Source organism: Talaromyces amestolkiae (genome assembly GCF_001896365.1).
Source record: "Talaromyces amestolkiae strain CIB chromosome Unknown scaffold24.1, whole genome shotgun sequence".
Classification (NCBI taxonomy): domain Eukaryota; kingdom Fungi; phylum Ascomycota; class Eurotiomycetes; order Eurotiales; family Trichocomaceae; genus Talaromyces; species Talaromyces amestolkiae.
The window spans coordinates 77,877-91,199 of record NW_024468060.1 but is presented as its reverse complement, the minus strand read 5'-3'; the positions used below and the strand labels follow the sequence as shown (position 1 = coordinate 91,199).

Here is a 13,323-nt window from a genome sequence, read left to right as displayed (position 1 = left end):
CGGTTGCGATTTACTGAGTTCGTTGACACTCATGTTAGCAAGGGTATACTCGAAGGGCTGAATGCTGATTTCAACGATAATTTGCAGACGATGATATCACAGCTGACACTCCATATGCTTAAGCCTGCAGAGAGACCTCGGCTTAATTCCTGAATAGATTAAGGCTTTATTGTAAATATAAAGAAGTTCAGGGACTTGAAGGAGAGATCAATACGGAAGAAGAATTGAACCAGAGAACTTATAGTCCGGAGACATACTTATGATGTCCGTTCTAAGATCTGGCTGACATGACCAGCAGAGGATACGAAATTACCATCATTCATTGCCGCAATAAGAATCATACCAATGTGTAATTAAGCAGTCTCGTTCCCTAAACACCTAAATCCTCTTCCCGCTATCGAACCGATTGCAATCCGCCCGAAAAATAGTGACCGAAAGTTTCATCGTGCGACATCTCGACTCGGAAAAAGATGAGCTAGCATGTTTAATCAAAGATTTCATGCAGTGAACGCTCGCTCATTACCACTCCAGCTCAGTATTTTGAGGGCATGATTCGCTCCTTTTGACCCAATCATAAATTCCACCACGAGAATAGAAATTGTTCTCATCCCAATGAACATTGCGAAGCGCTGCAATTACCCCAATATCCAAGATTGACTGTGTTGGCGCACCGGTGCCTTTATTGAGAAATCTCATGTACTCACCAAAAATGAGATGCGAGCTTTTCATCACACCATTTGCTTCCGCAACAAAGCATTCATTCTGGGAGTGAACCTCGCAGAAGTGCTTGAACCGCTCATTAGAGATTGTATAGTCTCGAGCATCCCGGATAGTTCTGTCCGAGTTATTTTCATCCTCGATGACTAACACCTGAAAACATTTCCAACGAAATGGCTGTATCATTCCGATTCATATCTTCCTGGCAATTAAAACGGTTAACCACCGTGTTGACCTTGAACTTGATCCCGTAAAGACGGCAAAGCTTTGCCACCTTTAACACCGTGGATAGGTGTAATCCATTTCCTCTGCCTATCTTGATGTTTGTCTGTTCGTCGAAGGAGTCACAAGATACAGCAATGATATCAATGTTCTTCTCATAGGATGCGAGGAATGCGTCCGTTACTCGACTTCCATTCGTGACTATTGACATAGACTCGATTTGCAACTGATCTTTACAGTATTCGGCAAGTGAGCCTAGATACTTTGGATAGAGGAAAGGCTCGCCGCCTGCAAAATTGATCTTTCGCATTCCCGCAACACTGAGAGGCTTCAGGCCCCTCTTGGTTTCATCCACGGGGAGCATATGAGACGTCTTAGCCGTATGAAAGCAGAAACCGCATGAATAGTTGCATTGCCGTGTGAATTAGAAGTTGACTGAAATGGGGATCTTGGGCTGCGACTTTCGAAACACAATCAACACAAAGACGCCAAAGGCAATAACTCCAGCGACAATTCGAACAATCATAGTGAAGGTATATATATCATCAGAAGTATGTCTGATTCGGAATCTCGAAGTGCACAGAAAGAGATAATGAGGGGTTTCAGGCAGCAGGTGGCGTATGACATGTCTTTCATATCAAATATTGTCCTCCTCATCCATCACGTTGCACAAGGCTCGGTCCAAAATGCACGTGTAATCGGAATTGCAGCCCACATGCCCGCTACCATGGCGTTATGAAACGCAGCTGGCATCAATCTATCCTGCAAGGTGAGGATATACGACACCGGTATGTCCACCCAAGCAACCGCCACGATCTCCCGATATCTCCCTTGTCTAGACCACCAACCATGTCGTTAAGCTATCGATGTGGATACACTAAGCAACCGTTTTACTAGTACATCGATGAGTTTCTGCAGTATGGTTAGAGTTTTGGGGAATTTGAGTGGCTGTCTTCAAACAAGCTACGTTTTGTGCTCAAGTTCTATGCGGCACAGTCACCCCGCTGTATACCTTCAGCCTTGTACGACAATGCAAGATCTGCGGGGTAAGGGTAATCCAGCCTGACCGAAGGCACACAGTCTTCTTCCCGGTCTCGATTCTTGCAAATTTTCTTCCACAGCCTCTCATTCAGGATGTTGAGTACAAAAAATATTCGATGTGAATGTGGCAATTCATTTGCGACGGTCAGATCGAAAGAGCAACACATGGCTGCTTCACGTCGTCATGCTCAAACAGGACCGCCCGAGGAAGACCAACCTCGTGATTCGCACGCAAATACCACTCCAAAAGTGAGTAAGAATAATAGGGAAATGTCTGTCCTGCAGGCTGTAAGTTTGACAAGTGCCAAACGAACAAGACGAAGACTTATATGCTATGAAATACACAGCCAATCCGAATGCCAGTCATCCAGGATGAGACGCTGCAACCAAAGAGCTTGGGACTGAGAAACAGGCCGATAGCTTTTGTCCAAGCCGGAGTGAATTTGACAGCCAAGGGAAAACGAAGGGAAAGAGTTCCAAAGCACAAAAGAGATACTTCATTTCACCAGGCACAGCATATAAACACTAATTTATTTCATACAAGTAATGACTATTTCGTGGATATAGGAGATAATCATGGACTTTGTGACAAAGATTGCGGTTGGTGTGGTCATTGTGCGGATGATGTTGATTTTTGAAATTGCTTCAACGATCCGCCGCAGGCTGGAATATATGGCTAGTTTGAATGCATCAGGATCATGGCTCATGATAATGGAACTTATAGGATCTGTCAGGAATAGTAAAATTCAAGGTCCTGTTACATCAGAGCAACATTAATGGAAGTGTTTGGAAGTATTGAACTGGTGCGTTGCGATCATAGCCTCCTCATTGCGCCAAAACGTACTGTCATGACCTAAAAGTGACTCTCCTTCACTTCCAGTCGATCCGTATTAGACCATCTCCGTTATTTCAGAAAAGTGTGCTGCAAAACTTGACCACGAAAGCTTTTGATTGTCTTTGAGCTTGACTATCAGTACACGTTCTTCCGCAGTATAGTCTTTGCCCTTCGAAGGCGAAGAATCACCTACCTTTGGGGAAATCCGGTTGTGTACTGCTGGACCATCTACAACTGGAGATAACCTTTAGAGAAGATACGCGAAATCTTAACTAATTATCATCAGTAATGTCCAGATTGTTCTTTAACTAAATACCTCAGCACCATTCGCACCATTGCGCGTAATGAAAGACAAAATCTCCTCAACATCCGACAGATTCATAACTAAACAGGACAGTTATATCATGGCCGGCATCATCTGCAGCTTTCTCGGCGCCAGCTGTATCTTTTTCATACTCTAGATCTGTGTTTTCGAATCTATCTGAGCTCGAAACTTCAAGTTCATTGTATTATTCAGCTGTACTGTATCTGTAAGAGATGTTCAAAGTTCGACCACGAGGAGATAAATGCGTAACAAAACAAAGTTACGACTTGATAAATTCCAAAAGATCTTTGTTGACATCATCAATATTAATGTTGTGAATCCCGTGAGAGCCGCCCTTGTAGATCTTCAGTTTTCCCTGTGGCAAAAGCTTTGCCGATTTAAGTCCAGCTGCCTCAATCGGTACAACCTGATCATCATCGCCGTGGAGAACGAGTACTGGGATATTGATCTTCTTGAGGTCTTCTGTGAAATCGGTTTCCGAGAAGTCTTTAATTGAGTCATAAGCAGACTTGAAACTGGTGTTCATTCCTTGCTGCCACCAGCTGCGAATCTGCCCCTCACTTTTCTTCGCTCCAGGTCGGTTGAATCCGAAGAATGGTCCGCTGGCAACATCCAGGAAAAATTGCGCGCGGTCCTGGAGCATAGCCTGGCGGAAAGAATCAAAAACCGATTTATCTGTTCCTTCGGCATTGTTACTGGTTTTCAGCATGAGAGGAGGTACACCGCCGACAAGAACAGCTTTCTTGAAGCGACCTGTGCCGTGCTTTCCAAGGTAATGGGTGACTTCTCCACCGCCGTGTGAGTGTCCGATCATCACCGCGTCCTTTACCTTGAGAGAGGCGAATAGCTCTTCGAGGTCGTCGACAAAGTTGTCCATGTTGTTTCCATCCCAGGTCTGGGTTGATCGCCCATGGCCACGGCGATCATGTGCGATGACGCGATAGCCCCGATCAGCCAAAAACACCATTTGGTTTTCCCAATTGTCGCTGCTCAAGGGCCAGCCATGTGAGAAAGTGACGATGGGGCGATTCGGGTCGCCCCAGTCCTTGTAAAAAAGCTCAGCTCCATCTCGAAGCTTGAGAAATGGCATTTTTTCTATATTTGATACCTAATGAAAATTGGAATTTCGACAATTGAAATTGCATAATTCCGTATATGGCATTTGGTAGACTTACAGGCTATATATATTAGGCACAGTCTCCATTTTTGTGCTCGCAATTTTCTACTGGTAGGTGAGCAGATCACGACAGTAATAGTTGACATCATCAAAATCTAGCCACACGTATCTCGGGTGGTTAATTCAGCCAATGCCACCAGGCATACAGCGAGTGCGGGGTAGACCATTAGATCCTTAGATGAAAGCGTCTTTATCGCAGATAAAAACTCACGAATGGCGTTGGCCGACAAGCATGCATAAGTATTGACAGTCTTGTGACTCTGTCAAGGGTTTGCGGGTTTGTAGAAAGTTCTATAGTCACGGGCTCTGTCGATTGTCTGTGGGTTGTATAAGGGAGTACTTCTAGCATAGTTGCCTAACATAATCATGAAGAAGTGATTTTAGGAGGCCCAAATCAACCAAAATGCCGGTCCTTCTGGACAAGAAGATCTCGCCCCTCACGAGCCCTGCTGATCGACTGGGTGGCGTGTATGCTGCAAAGAGAATTGGACACTCTAGTACTGCAAGTAATCGGGCTCTAGATTACGCCACATGGCCGAAATGTGACTCGCAGAACTGAATCTCTGATAACTTGCGAATGACAGGGATGTCGTAACTCCTAGGTATTCGACCACGTTTCTTGGACGTGGACGAAGTCGTGTTTGCGATTGCTTGACGTTACTTTTTGGCTCGTCTTCACTTTCCCAGTATTTTTTTGACGTTCTAATTCGATTAAGTAGCCGGGACTACTGCAATATACTAGTGGACCCCTCGGGGGGTCTAGAGTTGTCCATGGTTCGAATTGTTCTACACCTGGCAGAGCCGAAGCCCGTCGGTTTCGGTGGAACTAATCTCCAAACCTTGACGTATAAACAGCAACCTCCCTAGTTAATCTATCAGAATGAGTGCTACAACTTTTTCTTTGAATAGAGCCAAGCGGTTATTCTCAGTTGGATAGAGAGCCTCTTGAAGCTGATTGTCATTGAAAGTATAGTTGATGATGTGTTCGGCACAGTCACAGTCTATCTTCTGCAGTATATGGTCAATCTAGTCTTTGTTGAGTTTAGCTTGGTTTATATTCCTATCATGCATCATTCGATGGTTTATGTAGTACAATAATAAAAGATTTTTGAAAAATGAAAATGACCTTAAACCTGCTAGAAACAGCTCTTAAAGTGATTGCTGAGCCGAAGAGTATATTTGATACTATTTGGGCGTTTCATTAATCCGAAAACGGCGAAGTATTGCAATTTGAATGGATCAACCCACAAGAGTTTTAATGTAAAGGAATTTCACTCTTCTTCCAATGTAACATCAAACTAGGGTAGATGATATCATCGACTGATTCGGCAATCGTCGGATAAGCAATTGACGTGAAGCTAAGTAACCATACTTCACATCACAGGGTTAGTACCGGTTTGACTACTAGACGTCAATAGAACTTGTCCAAGGTTTGAGGAAAAGCATGAATTGATCCGATTTTTGGGCCTCTTGGCATCAATCAAGGTCGTGATATATGATAAATCTGTTACTAGGATTTCACTTGACAACATTGAAAAGTTCTTGTTATTAAAATAATAGATGTAGCAATTGCATTTTTTGCTTGCCGCACAAGGCTGAAGCTATCCAGAGGGGTGACTGTGCCGCATAGAACTTGAGCACGATAGCCTTGTTTGAAGATAAGGCAGCCACTTATGTCCCCAAAAATTCTGACCACACTGCATACCCTCCTTAATATATTAGTGACATGATTCGTACTGTACCCCTCTTCTGAGTCGACTATGATAAAGCAAAAGGCCGTCTATGTCGAGACTCGATGCGTGAAAGAAGAGCATTCGTGTTCTGTGTATATCTCCTAAACTTCATGTATAAGTGCAGTGACACGATTTCCTTATCCTTTCATTGATCATTGAAGAACCACCCAATCATCAAGTCTCAGCATGTCCTATTCTGAAATTCTGGTGCATCGTCAATCAGCCAGTCTGGATGTCACTCTCACCATCACGAGAGTGTCCACTACCCTAGTCACAGCAATTAATTTAGATCCCCTGGCAACAACGGAAAGTCAAGTACAACCTTCTCCACTTCCAGTATCTACCGCATCCCAAACAAATCATAGCTCCCATGCTCAAATCATTGGAGTTGTAGTGGGTATCATTGTTGCAATCTCAATACTAGTCATATTCTTCTGTTGCTGTAGGCCGTATCTCCGCGGAGAACCAGGAAAGAATGGAATCGATGGTTCAATCGGGCCACAAGGTCTCCGTGGAATAGCTGGTCCCGAGGGTCCACGAGGACCACCTGGACCACCTGGACAACCTGGACAACCTGGACAACCTGGACCACGTGGACCACCTGGACAAGATGGTCGACATGGTAGAGATGGACGGGATGGCAGAGATGGACGGGATGGCCTTCCCGGCGCACAAGGACTACAGGGTGAAATAGGGCCAAGAGGACAGAACGGTGTCGATGGTATACGAGGTTTACCAGGAAACGATGGTCAGCCGGGCGTCGACGGCAGGCAAGGGCTGCCAGGACCAGCGGGACCAAGTGGTCGAGACGGGGTGGATGGCATTCATGGGCGACCAGGACAGGATGGACGTGATGGAAGAGATGGTCTGCCAGGGCGGCCAGGACAGGATGGACGTGATGGAAGAGATGGTCTGCCAGGGCTGCCTGGGCAGAACGGACGTGATGGGCGAGATATCCATAACAATCGTAACGGCGTAGTTAGATTTAACGGGAGGATTCAAGGCAGAGTCTTATGAACTTATTTTATTTAGCATCCAGTTTTTTAAGTCATGCATACATGTACTACAACCTTTTCCTTCAAATTCACAGGATGTTGATCTGTCATTCGCCCCATCTTATAATGACATCTTTGAAGCACGTATCAAGTCAGCGTGAGGATTGTTTACTGGAAAATTCCTCGCAGACACTMCCTGCCACTATCAGTATGTATCTAGGCAAGATAGCAGTCATAAAAAATGCCTTGCAAGTCCCCTAGCGCTGTAGCAGACTGGCTGGCTGTCTAGGAATTGATGCAGCCATTAAAGTCTGACTATAGCCGACCCTACCGCAACTTTAGTTGTGAGGGAGTTGCCTATTTGCTGCGCGTTTAACCTCAGTGATGGTTCACTTACTATGTACTGTGGCGACAGGCAGCGATTCTTTTCCACATCTGTGCTAGTGTCAAATTCCTCCGACGATATGCACACGCCGACCAATTACATGACTTTTGACCAGTTCAACCGACACTATCGACCTTGCAAGTTGTTCCTCTCAATCGACTATTAACAATTTCATCGTTCATAGTACACCCACCAAATAGCAGCTGAGGTCGTGGATACCATGCCAGTCCTGGACAGACCTAATGTGGATCGTTACAAGAAAACTAAATCTGGCTGTCTAACATGCAAGTAAGCTACCGTCCATGACCGAGTGATCATCCTGTCAAATCGGCTGATTACATCAATTTCAAGGAGTACGTTACCACATTCGAGAGATGATATATTTGCGACCCGCTGAATATAATGTTGTCTTGTAGAAAGACGCGTCAAATGCGACGAGAATCGACCGAATTGTCTGCGATGCTCCTCCACAGGTCGCAGATGCGATGGCTACGGTACTCCGAGTCCGCCGCGCAAGCACCATGATTCCCTCATACTAGCCTTCGCACCCTCCACGCTTTCTCACGCTGAGAACAACCGCCAATACCGATGCTTTCAATACTTTTACGAACGGACCGTGCCCGCGTTGGCAGGATACTGTGGATCTGAGTTCTGGAATCGTTTGGTGATGCAGGTGAGCCAGCATGAGAAATCAGTCTGGCATGCCTTGATTGCGCTAGGGTCGCTGCATGAAAATTTTGAAACGGATAATAACCGATTCGGTATCGACTTTTTGCGCCATGAACAAGATCCTTTCGCTATTCGCGAATATCTGGCTGCTATTAGGGCATTGCTGGGACCGTCAAATACAGCCCTTGGCAGCGTGGGAAGTGTTACGGTGGATGTGTGCTTGATCTCCTGCATTCTGTTTACTTGTTTCGAAGTATGTTCGGTTTCACGGCGCCGGGACAGTTACTTACATGTCTAGATCCTCTCCGGTCACTATGGCTCTGCGATCAACCACGTTCAGAGCGGTATCAACATTCTTAAAGAGGTCTATTATGATCCTAGTTCTGGCACTTTTCGACATCCTTATCTTCTTCCTTCTACCGTGTCAAGCTTGGAAATGGAAAGTCTACGCAAAATATTCTTTCGCCTTCAGGAGCAGGCTTTGACATTAGTGAGTAATATTCCGACCTTTTATTATTTACAATCATTAACACAGATAGACTCGTGCCGATTCATACCATCTTACGCAAGAGATATTCGCAGTACCCGAAACTCCTCAATTCTCGCATGACTTCCCAGACATATTTTCCTCTATCGCCGACGCGCGTGATGGATTTGAATTGTTGAACCGGAAGTGTGTGAATCACTATCGAGAAATAATGCGTACTGTATCAGCTACAGAGGCCTCGGATATGTCACAATATCTGCTTCGACAATACGAAGCCTGCTTTGATAGATGGTGCACCGCTTTCGCTCGCTTTGAGGAATCCCGGGGTGATTCATTAACCACCAAAGAACGAATAGGGCTCAAACTGCTCGACATGCGCAAGCAAAACACGATGATGTATTTGGAGTATGTAAATGCTTGCGAGGTGGGAAGATACTCGAATGTTATCCCATCTTTTTCGTGGGACAAGTTCAATGCGCAGTTTGCAAAGATTGTATCACTAGCAGCTTCGATAGTAAATAATCGAGACTCCGGATCGCCATTTGCAACGCCAGTGAGACCATCCTTTTCCCTCGACAATGGCATCATAGCACCACTTTATGATGTTGCTACTTTGTGTCGAGATCCAGCCATTCGCCGAAGGGCTGTTCAGATTCTACGTTCAACCCCGCGCCAAGAAGGGGTGTTTAACAGTCATCTCAGTGCTATCGTTGCCGAGAAGATTATTGAGATCGAAGAAGCCGCTGCGTTGAAAGCGCTTTCAGACTACAGCAACTTTCCATTGAAGTCTGTACTCTCCGGACGGCAGTTGGAAAAGGGCGTTAATGACATCATCACGAATAGCACTCAAATACCAGATGCAGTGCGCTTGACTTATGCGCATCCAAAGTTCAATGTGGCCGAGAAAAAGGTGTTCTTAACGGTCGGCCAGACGGCAAAAATGCATATGGATATTCCGTGGTCAGGTATGAACTTTTTGCTGGACGCTGAGACTTGACTGTCATCAAGTATCGTCAATTCTACCACATGTTGATACCGTCAAACTGCGGACATTATGACATGCTACTCTTATGGATTATATTCATCTACGTCCTCAGCTACGATGATCTCCGTATGGTAAGAGAACGAACGGATCTACAAAGTAGTCCAGTCGTATCATATCAATGATCTCAATTCGTCAGGACGGTCAAAGGCTTACTATCAAAAGACTTGTCACAAGAGCATTCAAACTCTGTGCATTCAGCGTGTTGCTAGACAACTCCCAGGATGCGTTACCCCATGGACTCGAAACGATCGAGGAAGTAGTGAACGGTAATGCAATCTCAATCGCAGAGGAGATATCAGCATAGTCCAGATTCACAACACTGATCAGCGCTTGTTGTCCTGCAATCCAATATGATACGTCGAGCAACTCGTATCCAGCGACTGAGATAGGTGTTGGTCGACCCCCAGTGATGAACTCAAGCACAGGCGACTTTGTCAGAACTTTCGACTGCTGCGAATTGGCAGTTGCCAAATCGTCTAGCGTTGGAAATGTCCACAGCATGATAGATTTTGCACCATGGTTCAGTGCAAGTTGATTCATTACCCATGTCTCATCGACCGTTGGATTCCGACTCCAATACCCTTCACCATCAAAGGACTGAGGCACCGCCCAAATCGGTTTCTGCCATTGTCCCAGATACTCTTGATATTCCGCAATATCATCAATCCGATTCGATACATCCTGCAACTCGCCCACGCAATTATCGCACCCACAATCCCCATATGTCGTGTTACACGGCGTGCCCCATTTCGACCACGTCGCATTAATTCCAATCGGATACGCATCCTCCATCAAATAATCCGCTCCAGCCGAGTACTCCTCAAAATAGTAATTCTGACAATTGAGCACCAACCCAATGGGATGATACTTGTCGATCTGGGTAATAGTCTCGTATGCGAGAGTCGTAGCATTCAGCGCATCTTGATTGCCGTCCGGTTCATCGGCCGTGTACCAAGCCAAGAGCGAACTGTGATCCTTGACTGCATGTACCTGCCCCGCCACCGAGGAGAGATTGGTGTATGTCCCTCGCATATCATACTGAAACATGAGATTCAACTCATCCATATAATCCAGTATAGTAGTCAAATTATCCGAGAATGTGGGAATTGGGTGAATCGCGCTGTATCCGAGGTCATAATATGCTTGCACATTTTCAAGACTCGTTTCTAGATACCCACCGTAGGAAGTGTAGAATCCGAATGCGAAAAATGGGACGAATTTGTTGTTGGTCGCATTGCTTTTGTACAAAAGGTTACCGTTCAGATTGTCGATTTTGGTGACGCTACCAGTTGGTTTGTCGGGAAGATAGAAGAGTTTTGTTGTTGCGGTGAAGGTCTGGTTTCCGTCTTCAGAAGCGCCGTATAGCACAATATCGTATGCATCGAACTGTGGCCTGAGTAGACGGCCAATCTCAAATTCAAATAGATTGTCGGTCGAGTTTATGGTTACATTGTTGGTCACGAGGACCTGATCCGTGGACTCTACGCGGATATCAAAATAAAAATCCGAAAAAGGCTGGGTCGTGGATGAGCCCAGAACTTGCGTGGAGTTGTAGTAGGCGTCGCCATGGTAGTGCGATAGAGCGGCGTCGACTATGAATGTCGCAGTTTGCTCGGAGGAGACGTAGATGCTGTGGCGCGGCGAAACTTGGACATACAACAGCGGATTTGCTGATGGGCTGGGGAATGTAAATTGTCCGCCGGGGTTGATATTTGGGGATCTGTACAGTCAGTGATGTTCAATTTAACGCCCAAGGATTTGGAGGAGTAAGGGGACGTTATATACCCGCTCTCATAGGGCTTGCCACACCAGCGAGGAATGTCTGTTGTCGTTGTTGTGCTCGCTTGGAGCGCAACGGCCCCTTGCACTTCCCAAAATACAAGGGCCGCGATGAAAGCGGTTGACATCATCTTGCTACGTCAAATTTCTTGTAATTTTCTCCTCCTCCTACCCAGGTGCCCATGAGGTATATGCAGAGTAATTGAAGATGAGTTGAATGGAGATGAGGGGATAACAAAGATAAGTTGGTTGTAGATTGTATACGTACACAATCCCACCTAGGAATGGTCATCATTTCCCGATATGGAAGGTGACATTGTTACTTTATTTTTCTATCTGTCAATCCTACCGAAATCAGTTGGTTATTTAATATAGATAATATTTATTGCTATCGCTGCATAGAGCTAATTTATGCATAACCAGCAGATAACTAATTTAAGGACTAAACTACATGTGCCGAAATAAAACTATGCATCGCGAACTCCGCCACATGCACTATAATATGCCAAACCAAGGTCCAAACGAGACGTAACAACTCCAAATAAAACCATGGAGAAAGTGTCAAAACCAGAGAGCCCCAAAATCCAAGTAAGACGAGCAACGCGATATGTCTCTCTCAAGGGCGTGACAACACTTGTACCTCGGAATTCGTTATGAGCGGAGATTAATTCTTACCGATGCATCATCCAACTTCCGGTAATTTTTGCGGTCACGTCTATCTTTTTTTCCAAAACTCTTTACTCGTTCTAGGCATTCATTCATCACGGAACCTCTCCGCGATTTGTCCTTTTTGTCGTTGTTGTGGGATGTAATCTGGGGCGCTGGTATCAGCTTATTTGGGTCCGGGGAAGGCGAAGCAGACCGACCAGAAGAAACAGTGGATGAAGACGACGATGGTAACCATGAAGCTCTGCTATTCAATGCCGAGCTTACAGCTGCCCATGATTTCCTCTTAGATGTTGTTTCTTCGGCTGATTTGGTGGTTGTTCTTATTGTTGCTGTTGAGGCCGCGGATGACCAAGTCATTCTCTTGGTGTTTCGTTTCGATGTTGACGACGAAGACGAGCAAAATAGCTTGTCTTGAAATGTATGCGATGTCCATGATGCTCGATATCTATTCTGTCGGGATAAAGCTTGGAAGTGTGATTGGGCTGAAAAGTCGCAGTATCCGAAGGACATCTATTTTATTAGTGGGCTATAGATGAATAGAACTTTCATGCATGGGTATGCTTACCATTGGGCAAGTATAGGACCCCATATTGGTTAAATCTATCCTTGTGTGCCAAATCCGATTTTTCCTTTCAATTTATAGTGCATGTGATGAGTCCGGATCAACTTGCGACACACCTTGGACGATTAAGGACAGGCAGATATACTTTGCAATCCACTAGAATTCAATTGAACAAGGCGGTTGAGAGATAATAAATGTTTTTATTTCAAAGCTGGTTAGATACTGAGGAATGTGCTTGCCGTTATCCACCCCCAACCTTGGAACCTTACGCAGATCCCATTCCTTATCCCTGGATCCCCAACATAGGTACCATAGGGCCACAAGGGCGTAGAGCTGTCCATGCGTCAAAGAGCTGGATTGGCACATACGCGAATGTTAATTGGCCCCCTTACCCGCAAGTCGGCCCCATAATCAAGATTTGTGGTAAATTGTCAAGTCGTACTGGCAGTGTCGTACAGATTCATAGCTGCCCTGAGACTGACTGTGATTTCAATACAACACCCAGTTTACAAGCATTATCAAACAGAAAGAAGGCCATAGTAGCGGTTACTCAATTCATTCTCAATATAGGGTTATCAGCTCAGTTTGTGGGTAGAGCTCCACGGGCATTAGGAACAAGAGAGCAAGAAACAGATAACACCAAATCGAGCAGCCAGAGCACTGATCCGGTTACACACATTAC

At 45.4% G+C, this 13,323-nt stretch overlaps 3 protein-coding genes across 3 annotated transcripts; 1 reads left to right on the top strand and 2 right to left on the bottom strand.

The window, feature by feature from the left end:
- Positions 1-3,399: 3,399 nt before the first annotated feature.
- Positions 3,400-4,230, bottom strand: BHQ10_009368 (uncharacterized protein; the record flags this gene model as incomplete). Its single annotated transcript, XM_040882275.1, has 1 exon — positions 3,400-4,230. The coding sequence occupies one exon, from the start codon at positions 4,228-4,230 to the stop codon at positions 3,400-3,402; it is 831 nt and encodes a 276-aa protein (XP_040737870.1).
- A 2,006-nt stretch (positions 4,231-6,236) lies between these two features.
- Positions 6,237-9,583, top strand: BHQ10_009367 (uncharacterized protein; the record flags this gene model as incomplete). Its single annotated transcript, XM_040882274.1, has 6 exons — positions 6,237-6,305; positions 6,571-6,672; positions 6,745-7,025; positions 7,911-8,352; positions 8,398-8,589; positions 8,639-9,583. 6 exons carry the CDS (start codon positions 6,237-6,239, stop codon positions 9,581-9,583), a joined length of 2,031 nt encoding a protein of 676 aa, XP_040737869.1.
- A 71-nt stretch (positions 9,584-9,654) lies between these two features.
- On the bottom strand, positions 9,655-11,541 carry BHQ10_009366 (uncharacterized protein; the record flags this gene model as incomplete). Its single annotated transcript, XM_040882273.1, has 3 exons — positions 9,655-9,720; positions 9,785-11,351; positions 11,417-11,541. The coding sequence occupies 3 exons, from the start codon at positions 11,539-11,541 to the stop codon at positions 9,655-9,657; spliced, it is 1,758 nt and encodes a 585-aa protein (XP_040737868.1).
- Between the last annotated feature and the right edge of the window lie 1,782 nt (positions 11,542-13,323).